Genomic DNA, 26,699 nt, shown 5'->3' with positions numbered 1-26,699 from the left:
CTAATGAAGAGTTCACAGTAATGATTCAAAACCTGGAATCTAAAATCAAGAGTTTTACTTAATTATTCACTTGTTTTAGGAAGAACCCATAAGTTTTAGTACTACAGAACTACCAAATCTAGAACTTTTCAAAGTTGAAGAATTTCTATTCTATTGAATAATATCCTGAAAACATTAATAAACCGCAATTGATCACGTTCATCTTTATAAACTTTTGGAGTTTTCAAAGATATTTGTTAAATAACATTCCTTCTGAAAATACCTATTCTCAAACATTACATTGCAAATGACTCCCGAGTGTACCCAGTACCTAATCCCCAAGATATTGCTATTATACCAATAAAGAAGTACTTGATCAAAATCAAGAATGAAGAATATTGGACTGAAGAAGACTGTAGATCAACCAGTTCCATTGTACTATACTTTCAACCACCAACCAAAGATGTTTGTACCCCGACGAAGCCCAACCTTTGTCAAACTACAGTGGTCACGAATGAATTCGAAATAATCAAGGTGCTGAAGAACAAGGACCAAGAAACCCCAAGAGATAATAAAAAACGATTGATAGTGGTCGTGGGATCGGAATAAATTTCACAAAGAACTCCAACTTCTTCTATGAGCGACGTTTCGCAACTTTATTGTTGCTTTCTCAAGCTCTAAAAAACATACAGACAACAGTGAATATACAAACATTACACAACAATAAAAAAAAATTCTCTACCTAGAATTCAACTGTGTTCCTCTAGTCCATGACAAAAAGATCGCAATAACATGTAGGTAAAACAGGTGACAGCGACACACTCCTTCTCGTCGTCAAATTCATACTGAATTTCATATTGTTGAATATTAATTATTATAGTACATCTGAACGGAAAAGAAATGCGCCTCCGTCATCGCTTTCATAAGAAGAGAGACATGAAAATACCGTTGAACAGAGAATTCACAAAATCTCACGAAATGGACAAATATTGGACAAACTAACTATTCTACTTTGAACATCAGTATTTCTTAAATAAAATTAAATTACACCTAAAACAAAAAAAACACTACCTGAATTTAAAATTTTGTCGGGCGTACATATTTAGTATGTTGCTATATATAATGCTAAGATTAGCGCATCCATTGCTATCTCTGCTAGAATTGGACTAAGAGGGAAGTTTTGGGTTGAATGCATTGAAGTAATCTAGGATGGTATCGAATTCCTCCTCGGGCACTGCTGTGATCGAATCATCCACGTATAACCAGAAGAAGGGAAGAACAAAAGGTAAGTTCGCCAACACCGAAGACACCAACTCATCCATTGCTATCTCTGCTAGAATTGGACTAAGAGGGTTGCCCATGGCACTTCCGTCTAGCTGTAAATATATGTTCCCTCAATCGAGTTTTATTTCGATTCGAGTTACTTCAGTTTTGGAGGAAACATATATTTACAGCTAGACGGAAGTGCCATGGGCAACCCTCTTAGTCCAATTCTAGCAGAGATAGCAATGGATGAGTTGGTGTCTTCGGTGTTGGCGAACTTACCTTTTGTTCTTCCCTTCTTCTGGTTATACGTGGATGATTCGATCACAGCAGTGCCCGAGGAGGAATTCGATACCATCCTAGATTACTTCAATGCATTCAACCCAAAACTTCCCTCTTAGTCCAATTCTAGCAGAGATAGCAATGGATGCGCTAATCTTAGCATTATATATAGCAACATACTAAATATGTACGCCCGACAAAATTTTAATTTCAGGTAGTGTTTTTTTTTGTTTTAGGTGTAATTTAATTTTATTTAAGAAATACTGATGTTCAAAGTGGAATAGTTAGTTTGTCCAATATTTGTCCAGTTCGTGAGATTTTGTGAATTCTCTGTTCAACGGTATTTTCATGTTTCTCTTCTTATGAAAGCGATGACGGAGGCGCATTTCTTTTCCGTTCAGATGTAGGTACTATAATAATTAATATTCAACAATATGAAATTCAGTATGAATTTGACGACGGGAAGGAGTGTGTCGCTGTCACCTGTTTTACCTACATGTTATTGCGATCTTTTTGTCATGGACTAGAGGAACACAGTTGAATTCTAGGTAGAGAATTTTTTTTTATTGTTGTGTAATGTTTGTATATTCACTGTTGTCTGTATGTTTTTTAGAGCTTGAGAAAGCAACAATAAAGTTGCGAAACGTCGCTCATAGAAGAAGTTGGAGTTCTTTGTGAAATTTATTCCGATCCCACGACCACTATCAATCTTTAGTTGAAGGAATACGATCGACAAATTACTGAATAATAAAAAACTCTCACGGAATCATAATGAAGAAATCAATCCAAGGAATTAACTTGCTGAATTCTGATTGTAAAATCATTAGATATTGAAAATTCCATATTTAACACTATTTCTATTTTTGAAATCAAACTACTAAATTTTTCAGTCAATCCTTTACCATTCAATCATGAAATCGAATTTTAATTAAAACATTTGATAGAGCCAAATGTAATCATTCAAGAAGAAGCCATGTATCTTGTTGTATACAAAAAAAACCATTATTGTTACTAACATAGGTCACATAGGTCATAGGTCATAGAACGTAAGTTGGTAATCGTACCACACGTATTGTAATTCATAGGTATATTAGTTCTATATTCTATTTCAACTGAATAAGTATCAGTTAAGTGTAAAGGTGACCTGTAACCATAACAGTAAATAAATCAAGTTAAGTTAAGTGCACAGTTCAATTCCAACGACCATTCGACGAGTTTTGGTGTCTTCCTAAAAAAACACCTGGTGTTAGAAGAACCTTTTCAAAAAACCAAAAGTTCGCTGCAGGAATACGACAATCTACATCCAATAATGCACACGACACATTATACCTTGATTGGAATATTACTATGTCTCAGTATTATTGGAATAATCTTTATTATGTTAAACAGAGTTAGAATTCCAGAGCTCCTGTTCAGTCCCAGGAAAATTATCCACCTAGAACTAGACGATGTTGAAGGAAATGGTACTGCTAACGAGGACGTTTCAGTCTAAGCGGGGAGGTGTTACGAGACCGTCTCAAAGAGAAGACACCGACTTGATACCCAGGATTTCCAGGAAATCACAAGTGCAAGAGATGGGAATATTTCTTTATTAATTTATGAGTTAGTTGATGTCGAGAGCTTGAACTGAAAACTGCTGTGATTTATTTCAAAATTGATCTGTAGAATTGTCCGATTATTTATCTGTAAAGTTGTGATCGGCAATATGGAAAAGAAATAATTCTTCATAAAAACGAAACTGACAATACGTGTTTCATAACTATATGAATTATAATGATGAAATAATATGAAATGATTATGCGCATTCGAATTGAAACGTGTCGAGTTGCGTTATCACTAATAAAGACCATTCGATTGGTCGCGCATATGGGCAGATTTAATATTCCGACGCCAGTTTTTTAAAAGGAAAAAACGTTTAACTTATGATGTTTCTTTATCATTCGTTCTAAAACTGTGAATGAGATTGGTAACGGTAACATTTTCGATTTTCAATTATTATCGACATTTTCGTGATATTTGTGTAAATTAGATACCGATACCATTTGATATTAAGGTATTTCGAATAATTTTTCAATAAAGAAAAAATCATATCTATATATTTTAATCTATATTTTATAGAATTTTGTTTAAGCATCTATAATAATTCATTCCTGGGTAAATTAAAAATGTACATATAAATGAAATGGAGTCGAATCTACTATAACGTTAAGTTTTGTAAATTTATTGAGTTTTTCACAGAAGGGATGTTTTGTTACAGATAAAAGATAAAACGAGTGTGTTCGTAAAAATGGATAGAGTAAGTAGTATAAGATTATCGTATTATTAATGTAATAGTTTTTTTCTATTCGTACGAATATTAAAATAAACCTATTTTGTGAACGGACTAATCGATGTCTTCGAAAAGTATTGCAAATTTATAGTTCATTTATTGCGTGTGTTCGTATGTGTGAAAGAAATTTGTCGGGTGTTCTCTACCTATCTACCTATCTATCTCTGATTGAAAGTTTTCTTCTTTTTCATTTTTTTTTTCGTAGTTATTATTGTTCGATACATGATCGATTATTGTCGTTGCATATTATAATGATGCGATACACAAATAATAGTGTTCGTTTATCTATTACAGAGGCACTCCAGAATTCTTCGGGTCCTGGAGACGGTAGTCTCGGTGATGCCCATCTACGTAAGTATGGGATCAATTATTGGGTTATTTCTTTATTTATCTGCCTTACTGCGAATGCGTGACCCATTTCTTATTTATTTATTATTTCGTCGTGCGAAATTGAATTGATATAATAATATAATATAATATAATAGATTTTGTTGTGTTGCTCATCTACCAATGAAGCATCATCGGCAGTTGCAGTCTGTGATACAATTCTATTTTATACAATCGATTGGTAGTGTTTCGAATACATAGTATTATTAGTCTCCTATTTCTAATCAAGTAATGAATTTCGTATTAAAGAAAAACAGATATCGATTGACATTAACTCTGGGAAGATTTTGCGTTTTCTGAAACTTTTTAGGGTTTTCATTCCCAATCTTTGGAACAAAACCAATTAAAAAGTTGAAATAAAAGATTTACTCCTGCGTTTTATATTGAGTATGTTCCAGAGATTGGGAGTGAAAACCCTAAAAAGTTTCAGAAAATATAGAAAAACAGTTTCGGTAGCAACTACAAGTTGTACAATTCTTAAGTGTGTTATTTATCATCGTTCATCTATAGCGAGAACGATGAAGAGGAGGCAGAGGTGGAAGGAGGGGAAGGGATTGCGGCTACGACCGAGGAAGGAGCCGCAGCTCCTACCGAAAATACAGGTGGGAGGAGGGCGGCGATGGTGGCGCCGGCTAGGCCGTCCGTTGAGGGGGTACCGGAGGCACCTAGAGCAGAGGTTCTCCGGCAGGAAGAGGTGGTGGTGGAGGAGGAGGAAATCAGAATGGAGGAGGTGGGCCCCTCTGGATAGAGTAAGTAGTATAGGATTATCGTATTATTAATGTAATAGTTTTTCTCAATTCGTACGAATATTATAACAAATCAATTTTGTGGACGGACTAATCGATTTCTTTGATAAGTATTTGAAATGAATAGCTCATTTATTGTGTGTGCTCGTATGTGTCAAAGAAATTTGGCGGGTGTTATCTACCTATTTATCTGCCTATCTATCTGTCTATCTCTGATTGAAAGTTTTCTTCTTTTTCATTTTTTTTTTCGTAGTAATTATTGTTCCATACATGATCGATTATTGTCGTTGGATATTATATAATGCGATACACAAATAATAGTGTTCGTTTATTTATTACAGAGGCAGAGAGAAGATCATTCTCGTTTGCTGAGAATAATGGAGGCGGTGGTGGCGGTGTCCTCCTACGTAAGTATAGGATCAATTATTGGGTTATTTCTTTATTTAGTATTTTGTCGTGCGAAAATAGTAATATAATACTATAATATAAAATAATATAATACAATAAATTTAATTTGCACGATACCGTCAATCATAGGAGTGATACTTAGGGATTACACCAATCTTATAATAATTTGATTTCCTTGTTCAGACAATTCAAGTGCCGTTGAGATGAACTACTGTTTAGTAGTTGTTTTGATTGATCGTTTGTGCGTCAGATGCGTGACATTGTATCTACCGTCATCCATGTGTTATTGTTTTCTTGCGCTGTGTTATCCTGGATGCTATGTGTCAGAGTTCTTAGGATTGTTTTATTAATTGACTGTTGTTTTGAGTAAAGGTATTTCGCTTCTACTTCCTGCACATAATATGATTTTTATACATATTTTAAACAACTAACAAAACTAGGTAAGATGCAGCTTTAATAATTTGTTTGTGTTCTTGTTTCTATTATTCCTGTCTCAATTTTTAGTCTTGAGAAAGTCGAAATATATCGACGAAACGTCAACTTTGTTTTAAAAAAGTTGTTATTATTCAGTCCTAAAGCCGTGAATATTCCCTGAACATTATAATGGAAGGACGTGAAATACAAGTTGAATAATAAATTTTGTTGTGTTGCTCATCTACCAATAAACTATCATCGGCAGTTTCAGCCTGTGATACAATTCTATTTTATACAATCGATTGGTAGTTTTTCAAATACATACTATTATTAGCCACCTATTTCTAATCAAGTAATGATTTTCGTATTAAAGAAAGAAAGATATCGATTGAAATTAATTTTGTGAAGAATTTGCATTTCCTGAAATTTCTTAGGGTTTTCATTCCCAATCTGTGGAGAAATAACAGTCAAAAAGTGGGTATTTAAATAAACGATTTATTCCTGCGTAATTTGTGGTATGTGCTGTGTTCCACAGATTGGGAGTGTACACCGTTTAGAACGTTTCAGAAAATAAAGAATAACAGTTTTTCTACTAACTATACGTTGCATAATTTTTACGTGTGTTATTTATCATTGTTCATTTTATAGCAACAACGAGGCATGGTTCAGAGAGGAGGATGGAGGCGTAGAGGTCGCGGTTACGGCCGGGGACGGGGCCGCGGCTCCTACCGCAGTTATAGTTGGAGGAGGGGGTGGAGGGAGGCGAGGGCTGTGGAGGCCGGCCACTCCACCGTGGAGGCGCCGGCGAGGCCGTCCGTTGAGTGGGTGCCGGAAGCACCTAGAGCAGAGGTTCTCCGGCAGGAAGAGGTGGTGGAGGAGGAGGAGAATGGAGGATGCGGCCCCGTCTGGAAACAGTGAGTAGTATAAGATTATCGTATTATTAATGTAATAGTTTTTCTGAATTAGTACGAATATTATAACCAATCTATTTTTTGGACGCACTAATCGAATTCTTTGATAAGTATTTGAAATGAATAGCTCATTTATTGTGTGTGCTCGTATGTGTCAAAGAAATTCGGCGGGTGTTCTCTACCTATTTATCTGCCTATATCTATCTATCTATCTCTGATTGAAAGTTTTCTTCTTTTTCATTTTTTTTTTCGTAGTTGTTATTGTTCGATACCATAGAAATCATATTATATATTATTACTCTAGAATGCTAATCCAGTAGTAAGAAATGCGGCGAAAAATTGACAGTGGTCGTTAATACGAATGCGCATCATTAGTTTATTTTCTAGTAGAACGTTGCCGAATTTCTGAATATTCTGTCGATCAAATCTTATGAAGAGAGGGCAATTCATGTAACGAAGGTATGTCGGACAACAACGCGTTTTCTTTCAGTCATTTGATTTTTCACTGTTGCACGATCTGCTCAGAGGTAAGAAGTTTTAAGTCACATTTTCTGAAATGTACTTGTGTACTTGTCTATCATATTAAAAATAATAAGTGCAAAAAAAAAATTCAAAACTTGAATGAATTGTGGCGGCGTAGTTGTACCCATGGTAGAGGAATACTTCATCTCACCATGATGGTACCAAGGGTAGCCAAACGATGGCATCACTGCGCACGACGGTTGCGATCACAGGGTAGATTATACGTCTATTGCGGTGCAGCATACGCCAAACGATGGCGCCACCGGCGACGCAACACTCTATACCCTCGACGTAACCGGCGTTTATAGCAGGCACAAACTACGCTGCTTCGGCGATTGTCGTAGGTAGCTGCTAGGGTTCATTAACCTACCTGATGAGTCCGACCCTAGCAGTGGGACGAAACAATCACCCCAAGAGCACGCCATTCTTCAAATGGCGTGAACTCACCCCAGCACATACCGCCAAAGAATTATCGAGTTTCACTGATAGCGAATTCCATTGACGGTATATAGTAGTATTGCACTAGATCAGGATATTTCAAAATTGTTGCACGCAGTTCATAATAGGTCCTTTCGTTTGCATAAAAAGTGCAGCACTTTTCTACACTCGATTTTAGTATTCATTTGCTGATTGAATTTACACCAGTGTAGAGGAGGTTTAGTTTATCTACATCTCCTTTTGACTATGTATAGATAAACTACACTTACCTACTCTACTGGTGTAAATCGAATCGAGAGTAGAAAAGTGCTACACTTTTTATGCAAACGAAAGAACCCATTATGCACTCAATGCTTAGGTACCTGTTCATCTAATCGAATCTGCGATAATATCGAATTGCATTGGTGATATTAAGTTTAGATCTTCTGGAATTTTTGTTGTGAGTTCCAAAATATTTAGTAAGCACCAGTTGTTACCATAGAATTCGCTATAAAACTCCAATCTTCAGCCAATTCACGGTTTGGTCAAACAATCAATGAAAACTCAATAATACCTCTATCGACAAATTTATAGCGTTTTCTATTGGTAAAACTAGTGCAGTGCGAGTGCATATTTTGATGTCACTAGAATCATTCCAAAGGATATGAAGGTAGTTCTTTCAATGGAATTCACTGTAATAGAATATTCCATTAGTGAAACTAGTGCTCATTGAGTGCAAATTATAAAAAATAGAGCATATATTTAAAGATATCCTAATTCATATTTGAGGTTCTGTGATCCAGTGCAGCACTAGTTTTAGTATGGAGAGTAGAGAGAAGGAGAACGATCGACGTACTAAAAATGTGTCCCTTAAAACAGGAAACGTAGGATAGGTGTCGCTGCGATTACAGCGGGTATCGATAAGGGGTGGGGATTCAAGCGTCAAATTGAAATGAACAGCCTTCATTTTATTTTAGGTTATGTGTCATCGTGATTTTTCTGATGACTTTTCAAATACCTTTCTTCAAATCTATTTTAAATATGAGTTCTCTGAATTATATGCAATAGAATGCAAGTCGAAATCAATGAAATTCAAAAGAAATCATTGATCAAAAAAATTGTACCTACTTTTGTTTATCATTGTTTATTGAAAGCAGCTATATTAGTTGGTTTACCGTAATCTTCAAAATTATATAAATCATCACATCACATCACATCAAGATAACAAAAGGGAGCAGTCTCAGATTTATCACTTAGGTATTGGAGTAGATTCTGTTGCCAATACTCAGCTGAGAACCTATATAAACCATATATTATGTTATGCCAACAAAATTCTTCAAGAATATTCTCTTCTGAACCATGTAGTTTTATTGGTTAGATATTCTTATTCAGAAGAGTCAACTTCTCACGAGGGATGACAATTTCGATTTCGTTCATAATGAATCCATCATCTTTTTGATATCTTCATCGCAAAAGTGCTCTTGACACACAAATTCATTCGGAGTCGATTCTTGAGATAAGGTTTTTTCAATTTTCTCTCAAAAATGCTCTCGGAAATTTTATCCCTTCTCCTTTTCTTTCCGATGCCAAAACACTCTTATACTAGCGCACGCTTCAACATTTCACCATGGTCATATGTTGTTCTCTTATCAAAAATCGAAAATAATAATATTCCTATCATCTGTCACCAGGGAAACAGTTCACTCGGCCAACGAGCCAACTACAATTTGATTTGTGTAAATCAAAATTTCGCACTCTCGTGATGGCCAGCGCGATTGTTGGCAAAAGCATGAACTACCATATTGGAACATATTTTAGGGGACAAAAAATCTGTGGTCTCAAAGAAGCGATCGTTCTCCTTCTCTCTACTCTCCATAAGTTTTACCAACAGAAAACGCTATTAGATTTGGACTTATAACACGTCACCTCGGAGATCACGATATATTTTCATTGAAACCTGCAACATCATTGTACTGATTTTCTAAAACAAAGCATATATAAACACAATTAGTCATCCATGCATGTGTTCAATACTGACAAGAAGTCCTGTATGAAAAAATAAGTTTTTTCACCGAATGAAATACCTATGATTATTTCTCATCTATACCAAATAAACCATTCGACTGAAATAAGGAAGGAAAGTCTAGGCAACGTTCGAGTTGAAATAAACTAATGTCGCGCATACGCTTTAACGACAGCTGTCAATTTTTCGCCGCATTTTTTACTACTGGATTAGCATTCTAGAGTAAGTATATATATTATGATTTCTATGTTCGATACATGATCGATTATTGTCGTTGCATATTCAGTCATCATTGCTGATTGCTGTATCCCGTTACCGGGAATAAATCTACAAAAAGAAGGAGAAAAAAAAATTGCGAACATATTATAATAATGCGATACACAAATAATAGTGTTCGTTTATCTATTACAGAGGCAAGCGGAAGATCATAGCCGTCTTTCGAGAATAATAGAGACGGTAGTCTCGGTGATGTCCACCTACGTAAGTATGGGATCAATTATTGGGTTATTTCTTCATTTAGTATTTTGTCGTACGAAATTTTGGAGTGTTGCTCATCTACAAATAAAGCATCATCGAGAGTTGCAGTCTGTTATACTATTCTATACAATCGATTGGTAGTTTTTCGAATACTATAGTTTAAACGTAAATTCTATTAGTTGAGAATTTTTGTTATGTTGTTAGCCTATATTTCTAATCTAGTAATGAATTTCGTATTGAAGAAAAACAAATATCGATTGAAATTAACTCTGGGAAGATTTTGCATTTTCTGGGTTTTCATTCCCAATCTTTGGAACAAAACCAATTAAAAAGTTGAAATAAACGATTTACTCCTGTGTGAATTTTTTTATTGGCCGTGTTCCACAGATTGGGAGTGTACACCCTAGAACGTTTCAGAAAATAAAGAACAACAGCTTTTCTACTGACTATACGTTGCATAATTTTTACGTGTGTTATTTATCATTGTTCATTTTGCAGTATCCACGGGGTCACCGCCGAGGGCAACGCCGCGGCTGGAGTCGCGGCTACGGCCGGGGTCGGGCGGGCCGAGGCTCCTACCCCAAGTACAAATGGAGGAGTGGAAGGAGGAAGGCGAGGGCTGTGGAGGCCCGCCCCTCCACCGTGGAGGCGCCAGCGCCGGCCGTGGAGGCGTCGACGCCGGCCGTGGAGGAGTACAATCCAGGATCCTTCGGGTGCAGGAGACTGTAGTGGGCATTATGCCGATTTACGTAAGTATGGGATCAATTATTTGGTTGTTTCGTCATTTATTATTTTGTCGTGCGAAATTGTATTACTTTAATACTATAATATAAAATAATATAATGCAGTAAATTTTGGAGTATTGCTCATCTACAAATAAAGCATCATCGACAGTTGCAGTCTGTTATACAATCGATTGGTAGTTTTTCGAATACTATAGTTTAAACGTAAATTCTATTATTTGAGAATTCTTGTTATGTTGTTAGCCTATATTTCTAATCTAGTAATGAATTTCGTATTAAAGAAAAACAGATATCAATTGAAATTTATTCTGGGAAAATTCTGCATTTTCTGAAACTTTTTAGGATTTTCGTTCCAAACCTCTGGAAAAAAGCAGTTAAAAAGTTGAAATGAACGATTTACACCTGCGTGAATTTTTTTATTGGCTGTGTTCCACAGATTGGTAGTGTACACCTAAGAACGTTTCAGAAAATGAAGAACAACAGCTTTTCTACTAACTATACGTTGCATAATTTTTACGTGATTTTTTATCATTGTTCATTTTATAGCAACTAACTATAATTTAAGAATTCTTGTTATGTTGTTAGCCTATATTTCTAATCTAGTAATGAATTTCGTATTAAAGAAAAACAGATATCGATTGAAATTAACTCTGGGAAGATTTTGCATTTTATGGGTTTTCATTCCCAATCTTTGGATCAAAACCAATTAAAAAGTTGAAATAAACGATTTACTCCTGCGTGAATTTTTTTATTGGCCGTGTTCCAGAGATTGGGAGTGTACACCTTAGAACGTTTCAGAAAATAAAGAACAACAGCTTTTGTACTAACTATACGTTGCATAATTTTTACGTGTGTTATTTATCATTGTTCATTTTACAGTATCCACGGGGTCACCGCCGAGGGCACCGACGCGGCAGGAGTCGCGGTTACGGCCGGGGACGGGCGGGGGGCCGTGGAGGCGTCGACGCCGGCCGTGGAGGCACCCACGCCGGCCGTGGAGGGACCGACGCCAGCCGTGGAGGGACCAACGCCGGCCGTGGAGGCGTCGACGGTAGTCGTGGACTCCCAAACGCAATGAAAGTTTGAAAAAGATGTTTTTTGATTAATGGTATTGTTGTACAATAGAAAATGGTCAATTGTACAATCCAGGATCCTTCGGGTGCAGGAGACTGTGGTGGGCATTATGCCGATTTACGTAAGTATGGGATCAATTATTTGGTTGTTTCGTCATTTATTATTTTGTTGTGCGAAATTGTATTAATATAAAACTATAATATATTATAAAATAATATAATGTAGTAAATTTTGAAGTATTGCTCATCTACAAGTAAAGCATCATCGACAGTTGCAGTCTGTTATACAATCGATTGATAGTTTTTCGAATACTATAGTTTAAACGTAAATTCTATTATTTAAGAATTCTTGTTATGTTGTTAGCCTATATTTCTAATCTGGTAATGAATTTCGTATTAAAGAAAAACAGATATCGATTGAAATTAACTCTGGGAAGATTTTGCATTTTCTGGGTTTTCATTCCCAATCTTTGGAACAAAACCAATTAAAAAGTTGAAATAAACGATTTACTCCTGCGTGAATTTTTATATTGAGTATGTTCCAGAGATTGGGAGTGTACACCTTAGAACGTTTCAGAAAATAAAGAATAAGTAACAGCTTTTCTACTAACTATACGTTGCATAATTTTTACGTGTGTTATTTATCATTGTTCATTTTACAGTATCCACGGGGTCACCGCCGAGGACAACGCCGCGGCTGGAGTCGCGGCTACGGCCGGGGTCGGGCGGGCCGAGGCTCCTACCCCAAGTACAAATGGAGGAGTGGAAGGAGGGAGGCGAGGGCTGTGGAGGCCGGCCCCTCCTCCGTAGAGGCGCCACCGCCAACGCCGGTCGGGGAGGCGTCGACGCCGGCCGTTGAGGCGCCCACGCCGCCGATGGAAGATTCGACGGCGACCGTGGAGGCGTCGACGGCGGCCGTGGAGGGGGACTCCAATGATAATGATTCAAGGAATATGGAACAATAAAAGTGTGAAAAAGATATTGTTTTTTGATTAATGGTATTGTTGTACAATAGAAAACGGACGATTGTACAATCCTTTTTCCTATATCCTTACGTCGAGCAATTGTTCTCATACGTTGACATAAGGAAGATGCAATTAATCAGTTTAATATTGCATAATGTTCTATTGGAGTGTTATACATATTGGTAGGTAAGTATGTCGATAAGTAATTAAGTAGATGAAATGGGGACATCTCAATTCTATGTCTGCTATATATATAGTAACAGGCAATTGATGGATTATTACGTTTGTGTGTATAGACATAAATGGTGGATGCGCTTACTTTCTATTGGGAAATTGTGGTTTTTCATTATGACAGTTACATATGGAAAAAGCAGCAGATTAGGAGTAGGGTGGAATTGGTGTCTTGTAGAATTCTTCAATGTCGAAATATTGCTAGTTTCTCTTCATGTTATAGTCCTTTCGATTGCGATAAGAACTATGGTTCCAACTCACCTGGGTTTCTGTCTTTACGACACATTGAATATTTCACCGGGGAAGTTAGGTTATTTGTTGATTTCCTGCTTCATGTGTGGAAAGGCAGTGTAACAGTTGATGAATTATCATTTATGGAGTCCACTTTTCGGCATTTTCAGTATATTACGGTCGATTTGTCGTTATTTTTTGTGTTATAATGAGATATGAGAGTGGTGTTTATTTTCAGATGGAGGAAATGTACGTGACGCTTTGAGATCGCACATTCCAATAGACTGGCATGGAATGAAAGGATGGGAGCAGTTGATAGATAAAGATTCACTGATGTGAAGTTATCCACGGTTTCCCATCCACACCAGAGACAAGAGACTCTATGATCCACACTTTATGTCGTGAGGAGAGTCGCAGTTGGGATAGAGGGAATTTTACGCGCAACGTTGCCAAGTTTCCCAAATATCTTAGTCGCGATTTTGACGCTTATTTGTGCTACGTCATTTCTGCAATAAACTCCAATGGAAATCATCTCAAGAATGAATGAGTTTTTTTTTTAATTATCGTTTGACCGAGTAGCCTATATCTGAAATTATTGAGCTGGTGACTCGTTTCAAAGAATCTCTTCTGTCAGAGTACTCGAATCAAAGATTCATCATCTGAAAAAATGAAACTGAAATATTGTTTTATCAAAAGAATTCAAGATTCCTGACGATGATTGGTAATGATAGCTTTGTCGCTCCCATACAAGGTTTGTTCAATTTCAATTCTGTCAGTTTTCGGGTTTCTGAATATAGATTTCTAAATTGCTTTTCAGGTGTTTGTCTTAAGGGGGCTCTAGCTGAGCAAAGGCTGCTCAAGAAAAAAATTTATATGTGAGACCCACACTACTTTCTGAGATGGAATCAACACTTACATTTTTCTATATTAATTCATTTACATCCTGCGTATTCCACATAAATAGGTGAATTTTTTTTCATTGCCTTCACGCTCATAAAGAATGTATGCCAAATTTCAATTCCGTTATTTTTCTGGTTCGTAAGAAAATATCTGAAACTTGCTTTTCAGGAGTCATATTTAGAGATTCATATCGAGGCAGGAAATAAAATTATATGTAAGGCCCCCAATATTTTTTGAGAAGGGCTTACCACTTAAATTTTTCCGCAATTATTCATTCACACCCTCTTTATTCCATTGAATAGGTAATTGAAGGGAAACTTGTGAGAAATTTTCGATTCATCATTGAACTACTATATTTATGTGATTGAGATAGTGTGATGAACTATTAACAATATTGAAATTATTTACAATATTAATTTCCACTGTCGGCAGCAGTTTTTCCTCAGTAGGGAAATAAACGCCTTCTCGCCTTACATCTGAGTATTGCACCTGAAATATAAAGAATATATTACTAAATTGCAAATTCTTCGAAAAGCACGTAGAGAAAACTTTTTTTCAATGAGTATACAGGATGTTTTCTAATTGAGTGTCAATATTTATGGGGGTGATTTTTGGGCCCATTTTGAGAAAAAATCTTTATATGAACATATGTCCTAAACGTCTTACCTTAAGAGATATAGGGTGGTAAAGTCTCCAAGATTAATTCATTTATTATCAATATCTACAAAACCACTTCCAATATTTTAATGAAATTTGTCATATATGTATAGTATGAATCGAGAGGCATTTTTTAATGTATCACTTTTTTCTTAATTTCCACCAACGGCGTTCGTACGTCATTTGACCTACCTATTTTGGCAGACATTGATTGTACGCCACAGATTTTTCCTGAAATAAAAATTAATAATATTTTTGAAATTCCCAATCATTCCTTACCAAAGTTGATCACTTGACTTTTTTCAATCCGATTCACGGTTTCCGCTTAAAAAAATAAAAACCATTTCTCTGCATGATCATAACAGTATCCTTAATACATACATATGACATATCACCATGCACAGACATACGTAGACGTCAGTGGCGTGCCACTGACTGTCTAAGTAATACCACCCTGTATCTCAAAAGGTAAGACGTTTAGGAGATATGTTCATATGAAGTTTTTTTTCTCAAAATGGGCCCAAAAATCACCCCCATAAATATTGACATTCAATTAGGAAACACCCTGTATATTACGTTTCCTTGCGTAACATTTCCATTCCTTCAGGGTTATAATTAATGAAATATCTGTAAATTTAATTTCCTTAGATTGTTTTTTTTTTCGTATCGTATTTAATCAAAATGATGGTGTTATCATGTATATCAGATCATGTTGAACTCATACCATTGACATAAATTTATTCGAGATCTCAATATGCTGGTTTGCTCATTCGAGAAACATGGAAAATGGTTCTTTGTTTTGCCATACTATCGACCCCATACCCACAAGGTTGATGACTTTCTTTCTGTCATGTCCATAAGAAAACTACGTTTGGTGATTTACAAATTTATTCGATATACAATTTCTCAATCTCGACTACCAACATAAAATCTTTCCGAATACTGAACTCTCCAACGCATGTGGAAACCTAGATAATTAATTAATCATGCGCACACAATATATTACAATCTCCCCCATTTAAATAAGTACAATTTGATCAGAAATTACAATAACATCTTAATCTAAGAATTCAAATATTTTAATTTTTTAAATTTTATAATTTTTGTTTTTTTTTTCGTTATTTCCAAAAAGATCACAAATACGATCAAAATCAATTTAACAATATGATTCCAAAATAATAATTTACAATCAAAAATTTTTATTTTTATTGTGTAATATAGAAATAATTAATTAATAGAATTAACTATTATTATACAATATACCATCAATTATCATTACTATACAATTATTATGCAATATATAATTAATTACAATATACATATAAACAGAAATTCTGGATCTTAATTTCATTTATTTAAATTTTTCAAGCGTTCAGATCTCCTTATACTTATATCATCTTTCAAGTCTTTATTTATATCATTGTCATTATTTAAAAATTTCAACATTTGATTCACATGTCTTTTTATAATTCGTCCTCCATCACATAACAAGTTAAATGTAACTGGTGATAATTTTTCAACAATTTTTGCTTGAACTCGGTGCCTCTTATTATTGTTGTAAACATCTACTAAAACCACGTCTCCCAACTTGAAATCAATTTTACTTATTTTATTTTTATCTGACATATTGAATTGTTTAAAACTTTTGAAAGATGTTTCACTGACTAAATTTTCTCTTAAAAGATGAAACCTCGTTTTAATCTCCCTTTTGAAAATAATATCTGATGGTGATTTTCCCGTTGTCGAATGCTTCATTGTACGATAATCAAACAAAAATGAATTCACAGCAAAATTTAATGACGACTTACCCTCTCCTGTAATTTTCAAAACCTTATTTTTAAATGTACCCACAAAATTTTCTGCTGCTCCATTAGTTGCTGGGTGATAGGGTGGAGAATATGTGTGCCGTATACCTAACGATTTCAAAAATTCATTAAACTCTTCACTTGCAAATTGTGGACCATTGTCTGAGACTAAATGATCACATAATCCAAACCTTGAGAAAATAGAATCAAAAACTTCAATCAATTTACTAGCTGAGGTGTTATTTTTCATATTTATAGCTTCAGGCCATTTACTATGTGCATCAACTATGACTAAAAACATATTTCCTTGAATAGGTCCTAAAAAATCAGTGTGTAACCTGGACCATGGGTTAGATGGAAATGGCCATTGAAAAGTACTGATTTTGTTATTTTGTTTTCTATTTTTCACACATAACTCACAACTATTTGCTAATTTTTCTATATCATCGTCCAAACCCGGCCACCAAAAAAACGAACGAGCTACTTGTTTCATTCTAACAATACCAAAATGAGACTGGTGAAGTGATTTCAATAAAGTTTTTCGCAATACTTTTGGTATTATTAGTCTAGAACCTCGAACAAGACATTCATTCTCAATACTTAATTCTGTTTTCTTATCGAAATACATTTTCTCTTCCAAAGAAATATCATTTGAATTTTCTACCCATCCAAACATTAACTTTCTTTTCACATCACATAAAACCTTATCTTTTTTTGTTTCTTGCTTAATCAAATTTAAATCAATCAAATTACTTTCATTTTCAATAAAGTTTATAACATCTAATTCAGAATCAAACACAGCCATCTTATCTCGTACTGCTAACCTGGAAAGCGCATCACAATTACTGTTTTTAGATGATGAAATCAATTCAATCTTGTATTTGAAACCCGATAAAAAATATATCCATCTTAACAACCTATTCTGAATTGTAACATTCAATTTCTTCGAATTACCAAATATATACTTTAAAGGTTGATTATCAGTTTTAAGAATAATTTCATTACCAACAATATAATGATAAAATTTCCTAAACCCGAAAATTATAGCTGCTGCCTCTTTATCTAGAATAGATCTATGTAATTCATTATGAGGTATTAATTTAGAAGCAAAGGCAATTGGTCTCTCTGTACCATCTGAAAATCTGTGAGACAAAATAGCTGACAACCCTGAGTAACTTGCGTCTGTAGCCAATACTAAAGTAATATCTTGCTGATATGGAACTAAAACTTTATCCGATGCTAATTCCTTCTTTACCCAATTAACTGCTTGATCACAATTAGAATTCCAATAAAATTTGCTCGCTTTCAAAACATCGTACAACACCTTTAGTTCATCAGCTCGCTTATACAAAAATGACTCGTAAAAATTTACTAACCCTAAAAATGCTTGAAGTTCTTTTTTAGTTTTTGGAGAAGGCATATTAACAATTGAATGAATTCTACTAGGAGATGGTGATAAACCTTTTTTGTCCAATTTGAATCCTAATATCTCTATTTCAGATCTGAAAAATTCACATTTTGATTCGTTTACTTTAAGTCCTGCTTCATTCAACTTATAAAATATTTTTTCTAAATTATCGAGATGCTCTGAATCACTCTTTCCTGTGCAATAAATATTATCTATGTAAATTTCAATATTCGGAATACCTCTCAAAATATCAGTAACAATATCTTAACATTCTGCTGGGCTGGAGGCTACACCCTCTGGCAATTTTTTGTACCTGAACAAACCTTTCTGTGTGATTATTGTCAATGGATCTCTACAATCTTCAGCAACTTCAAATTGCATAAATGCATGTTTTAAATCAATTTGGGACCATTTGGTTCCTACCTGTAACGTCTGAAATACTTTTTCTTTTAAGGGTAATGGATATCTTTTAATAATTATTTGAGGGTTCACTGTTAATTTAAAATTTCCGCATAAACGAACTCCTTCCCCTTTCACCACAGGAACTACTGGAGTAGCCCATTCACTCACCTCAACTTGTTCCAAATTACCTATTCTTACCAAACGATCGATTTCTGCATCTACATTGTCTTTCAAAGCGAAAGGGACATGATAAGGTTTACATTGAATTGGTTGATAATCTTTTTTGAAAGTTAGTTTAATAGATTTACCTTTATATTTACCTGGGCTGTTGTCAAACAATTGGGGATATTTTGATTTAAAATGTGAAATAATACTGTTATGATCATTCAAGCAATTCAACGTAAACTGAGGTTTAAAAGTTATCGGCCACATACCCAAGGCTTGAAGCCATTGCCTTCCTATTAAATTTTTCCCGTTACCTGCCAAAACGTAAGCTTTCAAATTTGCTTCAACCCCTTCGAAATGCACCTTAAGATCGGTCAACATGCCCATTACATTCAACTTTGTTCTGTCATAGCTGGACAATGAAATATCTGCCTTGTGGATTTTCTTAGCTGCAAAATAATTAGCTACCGTTTTTTCTGAAAACACAGTCACATGTGAACCTGTATCAACTTCCAATTCTACCTGATTATTATCAATAATTAATTTCAAACTATGAGGTTCTACCACAATATTGTTTACCTGAAATTCAGTAAAATCGTTTTGCTGCATATAATAAAAATCTAAATCAGAACTATCCAAATCTTCATTTTCTAATAAGTTGTCATTGACTAAATTAATTCCGTTTTGTTTTTTTAGACATGCTCTATCAATATGACCTTTTACATTACAATAATTACAAGTTTTCCACCTAAGTTTACAGTCTCTTGCGAAATGATTAAATCCACCACAACAATAACATTTATTATTAATACGCGTTTTTGAGGTTATATGTACCTGAGAATTGTTTGACACATTCGACCTACGGCTGCCGTTTCTGTCTTCTCGTCTGTAGATACTGCTCCTGTTATCGTGTTGTCTTTGTCTATTGTCTCTGATGAGTTTCTGGCTCTGGTCTTTGGAAGTGGAAGCCGCGGCTGCGTTGTTTGGTTGCGAAGATTTGAATTTTCCTTCTGCGTTTCCGCTTCCCCTTCCTCTGTATTGTTGATGATTGGAATATTTTGAACCAGCCTTATTCATGTAAAAAATTGTATCTTCAGACACAGCATCTGCGGACTTCATTGATAAGGAATTTCTTATAGCTGCTTCTCGATCCTCCGCTATCTTCACCGCACTTTGAAATGTTAGATTTTCTTGACGAAATAATTCCACTTTTGTTTCGTGATTTATAAGTCCAAATACAAATTGATCACGAAGAGCAATATCAAGGTCCTTGAAATTACAATAAAAAGATCTTTCTTTCAATTTTGTAAGGAATGCGTGTATCGATTCCGAAGGTAATTGTTTCGTGGCGTAGAATTTATTCCTTTCGGAAATTTCTGAAGGCTTTGGATGAAGATGAGAGTTCATGATATTAACTAAATCAGAGTAGGAAAGATCTTTGGCCTTTTTTGGTGAAGTTAAATTGCGAAACAACATGAAAGTCTCTTGACAAATTCTTGTTAACAGTTCTGCACTTTGTCTTTCCGGCGGAATACACTGACACTCGAAAATTAATTCTAGTCTTTCGATAAAAACTTCCCAATTGTCTTTGTTTAAGGTAAAACTTATTTTATTAAAGTCAGACATGTCGCACCGGTATAGTTCCTTCTTTGTGAAAGTTTCGTTTTTTCCACGAAGTTTTTTGACGAGCGTTTTTCGTAAGTTATCAACACTATCAGTTTCACTCACAGTAACGTTATACGTTTTTAGTTTTTCAATTAGTTCTTGTTTACTAAGTTCATACACCCAGCTCACTCTCACTTCACTGGATGGACTTCTTCCTCTGGAACTAGGTTGAGAACTTGCAGCACCATCTGCGTCCAACATACTCTTTCAAATTCATAAGCCGGAATAAGCAATCCAACTATTTTTACCATAATCCTCGTCGACAGATTATTGTCATGTCCATAAGAAAACTACGTTTGGCGATTTACAAATTTATTCGATATACAATTTCTCAATCTCGACTACCAACATAAAATCTTTCCGAATACTGAACTCTCCAACGCATGTGGAAACCTAGATAATTAATTAATCATGCGCACACAATATATTACACTTTCAGATCTTGAGACATTTCTGTCGTCAACAAGGCTGCACGGTGCAACCTATTTCCTGGGTGACTTTAATGTGGACATTTTGGATGAGTTGAGTTCTGCTAATCTGAAGTATCTTGAGTTGCTTAGTGGCTATGGTTTTCGATCACTTATTAACTCACCTACCAGGGAAACTGAGAGCACCTCATCTTGTATCGATCACGTTTTTGTTGGCAGTTCTGAAGCGGGGCGGTAATAAAACCTTTGATTCTGAAGACCAGCGCCGCGCCGTCCTCAGGGGCAAGATGGGCAAGGCCCTGGGGCGCCGAGTCTTTAGGGGCGCCAAAGGCGTCCCGGTTTCATTACAAGTCTTTCATTAATCATATTCCAAAAATACATTTCGCCTTATTATAATACAATCCAAACATTACTTTTTAATAATTAATGCATAAATATGAATCTCGAAAATGTATGGGCCCCTCGTATAGAGTAAAAATATGTAAACTTTGTTGTATCTTGCTTCTTGTTCCCCTCTCGGAAAACAACGATGTGATTGGATTGGAGAATTGAAAATAAAAATAAAAATGTCAGAGAAGCCGCCTCGAAACCAAACATCGATCGGTAATGGGGTAACGCTCATAAAAGAGAATTCCGACAAGCTGGGTGAGTTTCATCGTAAATAAGTTGTAATAGAACATGTGTCCACTACTGTGAGGGGCCGACCAGGGGCTTGACACTTCCTTACCCCCACCCCAAATACGGTTTTTAGTTCTGCAATCAATCGCTATGTGGCACTGCATTCGAAAATATTCTCCACAGATTACTGTCTTCTGACATATTGGATTTGTGAACGCCAACACTGTCAATGTCAATATGTTTTAATGCAAATTCTTGTTTACAAACGAGATCTTATACGAGAGTGAATTAAAAATACCCATTTATTGAACTCGACAGTTTTATCAGGAAATCAATTTTCTTGTAAGAAATATTTGATTCAAAGAACCACGTAATTATAACATTAATCGTTTATACTTAAACCAATCCAACCAAACTCTTTAAAAATTGTGTTGATGGAAATGAAAGTCAAACTGTGTAGTCAGTTATTAAGCCACTCCGTGAGGTCAATGATGAAGCTCATTTCTCAATGGGTATTTTTTTCAAACATAATAATACAAAAATTTACTATTTTCCTTTTTAGAAATCAAGCATCCGCTTCAGCTTCACAGAGAGGCTACGACACTGCTGACTTTATACTATTCTTGGATGAGTTATTTGATTCGTTGAATGTATCCAGAGTGAGAATGTATGCGAAACTCTTAAAGAAGACGGTTAGTATTCAAACAGAACACAATGTTTGTTGGGAGCAGGCGATACAAATTTTCAACAGTATTTCATTTTATTGCCCTCGAAAGAAAAGATCCATTGTGGTGCCCACTTTGAAGAATATAGTGACAACAAGAAAGCATTCCTTTACCTTAGGCAAAAACTGTTCAATAATTATCACTTTAAATATATTCTCACTGCGGCTTTCAATCAAGATTGTTCAGAAAACCTTTTTGGGTACATTAGAGCACATGGAGTAAGGAATACTAACCCAAATCTTGAACACTTTATTTCATCATTCAAAACTTTAGTTATTAATAATTTCATGTCAGTGCATTCCTGGTGATCTAACTGTGAGGAAGATGAAACAGGGAGTCGTTGTTTAGAGACTTTGAAATCTTTCCTGCAGCAAAGTATAAAATCCACATAGGTCTTTGGGCAACTAATTTTTCTTTTCCAAATTATTCATGCATTCTAAGCTTTGGCATGCTGTTTTTGATTTCTATTGCCGACTCTCAACAAACATTGTATTCTTTTTGGATAATGTTGAAGATTTCTGAACATATAATAATTTCAACCTCATTTCCTATGAATAATATTATTACTGTTTATTATAATTATTGTCTTACGAAGATATGTGACCCTATCGACATTTTACCTCTGCTCATATATTCATTGCCATAATTATAGCTTATGTATTTCCATATTTTTCTTTTCCTGTGCTGGAAATATCAATATATGTAAATTTTTCATGAGATGTTTTATTTCTCCTTTAAATTCGCCCTAATAATCCATCAAAAACACCAGTGAATGGACTAATTTAAATTTCGCGCCTTGCAATTGCAGTTTCCTGTTATACCGACATTACTCCCGATTAGTTGGGTGGCAACCGCATGGGGGCGCTGAGGGCGGGATAAACTGTATTTTTCACCGTAGAACGTGAGTGTCAGATCTATTCTATTCTGTAATCTGTGGGGCCGACTGATGTTTTAACGAATATGATAGGACGGCGGTGCCTAAGGTGCCTTGCATCATAGATAAATTTGCGGGTTTGTTTTCGAATGCATATTCCTTTGATGCTAGGAATTTTTTTACACCCAAATTTTCTTCGTCCAAGCTCAAAATACCCCCTAATGCCGACAAGTTGTCGGTTGTTGCGAGACGAAGAATATTCAATTCAATTCAATTCAATTTTATTCATCATAAAGAAAATGTACATTTGAAATAAGAATTCACAAAATTGAGTTCCAGAACCTGCAGTCTAAGCAAGTTGTATACTGTCAAGTTCTGCAAGAACCGATGATGAACTCTCTCCATCGAAAACAAACAGAAAATGAGAATTGCCAAAATACAAAAAAAAAACACTAGAATACCTACTATGCAGAAATGACATCCTCGAATCTATTTGAGTTTAATCTTATATACGTACAGAGTTGGTTCTTATATACTCTACTCCTTTGTCTAGATGATGCCTTCAATTCATGAGGGAGAAGATTATAAAATTTGGGACCATAGTACAAATGGCTACTCTGTAAATGTTTTCTATGGAATAATGGTATAACAAGATTCCCTTGCACAACCTGTCTCGTTTGGACTGCATGCAGAACAAGATTTTTTCTCTTTTTCATCTGATTCAGAATCACTTCATATATATATAGTTGTTTAATACTTAATTGCTGAGATTCTACGTACAGTCTGTCAGTTCCAAATCTTCTCCCAACTTTCAAAATTATTTTTATTATGGCCTTATGTACTATGTCCAGACCTCTCATGTTAGTTTCACCAGCACCACCCCACACCACAATACCATACCTCAACAAAGATAATACCAAAGCTTCATACACCTGGAAACATACTTTACGTGACAAGACATTACGAACATTATAAAAAACATAATATAGTTTTTTTATCCTTTTCACCAGGTGAGCTATATGTTCACTCCATCTAAGATGTTGGTCTATTAAGATCCCCAAATACTTTATTGACTCGGTTTTGTTGATGCCCGTGCATTGACAGCACACCTGGTCACAATTATCCTCATGCAGAAATATCGTTTCAAACTCTGGTTGTTCAGTTATTTTAAGGGAAAAAGTGATAAATTTTGTTTTATGGGTGTTCAAACTTAACGAAGACACTGACAGCAACGCAAAAATTCTTTCCAAGCCCATCACAGCACCGTTATAAACTTCATCCCATGTGCTTCCTTTAAAAGTTACGACAGTATCGTCAGCATAAGCAATCATGTCAAGACCGGCAGCACGAAGGACCCAGTCAATGAAAACCAGAAAGAGGATCGGGCCCAGTACGGTTCCCTGTGGGACGCCAACATCAACACCCAGTGGAGAACTCAATGCACTCCCCATCTTGACACGCTGAGTTCGATTTTCCAAGTAGCTACGAAACAAATTCAAGCCAACACCCCTGACACCAAGATTTTCCAGTCGATCAAGAAGCTTCCCATGATTCACCGTGTCAAAGGCCTTGGCTAGATCTAAAAACACCGCCAGTACCTTATCACCCCTATCCATAGGTTGAATGACACCTTCAATAAATTCCTGAATCGCATCAGTTGTCGACATATTTTCCCTGAACCCAAATTGTCTGTCACTCAGCAATTTATTCTCTTCAAAGTAGGATATTAATCTTCTTTTTAGACATTTTTCAAAGATCTTAGCAAAATTATTTATTACTGAGATTGGACGGTAATTCGTCATTTCAGTTTTATCCCCCGACTTGTAAACGCAAGTAACATGAGACTCCTTCCACTCTGTCGGTACTATACCATTAAAAAAACACAGATTTATAATATGAACTAGAGGTCTCAAAATAAATGAATGTATATGTTTAATAAGGAATGATGAAATACCATCGGGTCCAGGGCAAGAACCGTTTTTAAGTGAAGCAATAATGCACACAATTTCATTTTCATCGACAGGTTTGATGTACATAGAGGACCGACTTGGAGGAACATGCGCAGTAACAGCACTGGAGGACCTAATTGTATCTTGTGTCAAGCGTTTACCTATGTTGACGAAAAAATCATTAAATTTTTCAGCCTTTTCCTTCAATCCTGTAATAATATGACCTTCCTCATCACATATTTCATTAGGGATACCGGATTTAACAGTATTTGTGTTATTTAAATGATTCAGAGTTTTCCAAAATTTCTTAACATCTTTACCTGCCAATCTGAACTGTTCTGCATAAAAAGATTCTTTAGCTTTCCTCAACAAATTATTCAGTGAATTCCTATAAATCGCAAAACTGCGCTTATTTTCAACAGTAAAATTCTTTTTCAGCCATAATTTCATTTTATCTCGTCGCTTTATAGATGTTATTAGCCCAGACGTGATCCAAGGCTGCTTTCGTCTACTGTTTTTTACTGTCTCACTTTTTGTATAAGATGATTCCTTTATATATTTTTTTAAAGAACACACAAAGTTAGAACAAGCTTCAACAAGGAAGCACTTCACAAGGAAGTGTTTACAGAGAATCCTTCCTAGGTTTTGCGTACCTCAAATCATTGTTGCAGGTATTCATTGTGTTTTGAGACCTATTTAATTAGTGAATTAAATTAGTTCTTTTATTCAATTAAGGTGAGTTATAGATTCATAATTCATTCAACTATCGTACTGTCATAAATGATTCTACAAATAACAGGAAGATGTTATTTTTTCAATATTCATTGTGCAGTTCAGCAGTCCTGATTAAAAATTTTTATTCAATGTGTCGCAGCCAAAATTCATGAAATTTAAATGCCAAATGATTCTTCTGTATAAAAGAATATGATGGATACAATTTACAATGAATCTCTTTTATAGAAGAGAATTATTGTTTTTTCACCACTGAATAGGAATATTTCCTACTTGTTGATAGTGGTGATAAAGACTTTAGATGACAAAACTCATATGCTGAAGATTTGGGGTAATTTTTTATTGGGAATAATCGGGAAGAATTATTTTAGTTCTACTACTGTCTGAGAATGATTTGATTATATATTCCTTTCGTTCCTTTCGACAAAAAACAGCAACATTTGCCGTCTTTGCCGAACTCGTTTGAAATAAACTAGAATTGTTTTGAAATCCAAGTTTTCATCCGAAGATTACTTACAGATAAGTCAAAAGAGTAGAAAAAGAAACCATCTGGCTACCAAAACCGTATGAAAAAACGGAGGCGTGTTGAAGAATTAGAAAAAAATTTCTCCAAAATCACGAATTTTTTTTCAACATCTAACGAAGACGGTAACAACAGTTGTGGCTCGTCGGGATCGTTGTATAATAATCAAGGAGAAGAAACGAAAGATAATGCAGCCAAAATACAGACAGGAGAAGCTGAAAAACAAACTGCCGTAAAAATATCCCAAACACATAATGAACCACATCAAGAGATATCTTCAGAAGTTGAGGATTCAACGTTTGATTCATTGAAAGATCAAGGTCTTTGGCCCAATATTCTGACAAAGATCTAAATTAAAATATTATTAGAAAATGGTCTTTCCCATTTTAGAAATATTACAACAAGGAAAAAAAGAGAAGAGAATGGCTGTTATATTCAAAGGCAAAA

At 35.2% G+C, this 26,699-nt stretch overlaps 2 protein-coding genes and 2 long non-coding RNA genes across 6 annotated transcripts; 2 read left to right on the top strand and 2 right to left on the bottom strand.

The window, feature by feature from the left end:
• Positions 1–607: 607 nt before the first annotated feature.
• LOC123322211 lies at positions 608–807 on the bottom strand. Its single transcript, XR_006539076.1, has 2 exons — positions 722–807; positions 608–656 (listed from the first exon to the last, which is right to left on the bottom strand). It is a non-coding gene; the product is annotated as an uncharacterized LOC123322211 (long non-coding RNA).
• Positions 808–1,949: 1,142 nt separating this feature from the next.
• Positions 1,950–2,186, top strand: LOC123322239. Its single transcript, XR_006539085.1, has 2 exons — positions 1,950–2,072; positions 2,138–2,186. It is a non-coding gene; the product is annotated as an uncharacterized LOC123322239 (long non-coding RNA).
• A 398-nt stretch (positions 2,187–2,584) lies between these two features.
• Positions 2,585–12,953, top strand: LOC123322032. 3 transcript variants are annotated; one of them, XM_044909854.1, is made up of 7 exons: positions 2,585–3,577; positions 4,148–4,204; positions 4,751–4,989; positions 5,328–5,393; positions 6,457–6,722; positions 10,657–10,907; positions 12,637–12,953. In XM_044909854.1, exons 3-7 carry the CDS (start codon positions 4,759–4,761, stop codon positions 12,831–12,833), a joined length of 1,011 nt encoding a protein of 336 aa, XP_044765789.1. In that variant the 5' UTR covers positions 2,585–3,577; positions 4,148–4,204; positions 4,751–4,758; the 3' UTR covers positions 12,834–12,953. The 3 variants fall into 3 exon arrangements, with proteins under 3 accessions (XP_044765789.1, XP_044765791.1, XP_044765790.1); XM_044909856.1 differs by lacking the exons at positions 2,585–3,577; positions 12,637–12,953 and adding an exon at positions 10,093–10,161 and having other exon boundaries at positions 3,836–4,204; positions 10,657–10,796; XM_044909855.1 differs by lacking the exons at positions 2,585–3,577; positions 10,657–10,907 and having other exon boundaries at positions 3,836–4,204; positions 6,457–6,585; positions 12,751–12,953.
• Positions 12,954–18,435: 5,482 nt separating this feature from the next.
• Positions 18,436–19,598, bottom strand: LOC123322363 (uncharacterized protein K02A2.6-like). Its single transcript, XM_044910308.1, has 2 exons — positions 19,318–19,598; positions 18,436–19,214 (listed from the first exon to the last, which is right to left on the bottom strand). Exon 2 carries the CDS (start codon positions 19,123–19,125, stop codon positions 18,436–18,438), a length of 690 nt encoding a protein of 229 aa, XP_044766243.1. The 5' UTR covers positions 19,126–19,214; positions 19,318–19,598.
• Positions 19,599–26,699: the final 7,101 nt, after the last annotated feature.

This window comes from Coccinella septempunctata, chromosome X (genome assembly GCF_907165205.1).
Source record: "Coccinella septempunctata chromosome X, icCocSept1.1, whole genome shotgun sequence".
Lineage (NCBI taxonomy): Eukaryota > Metazoa > Arthropoda > Insecta > Coleoptera > Coccinellidae > Coccinella > Coccinella septempunctata.
The sequence above is the reverse complement of the archived record's forward strand: the minus strand, read 5'-3'. Positions and strand labels throughout refer to the sequence as shown.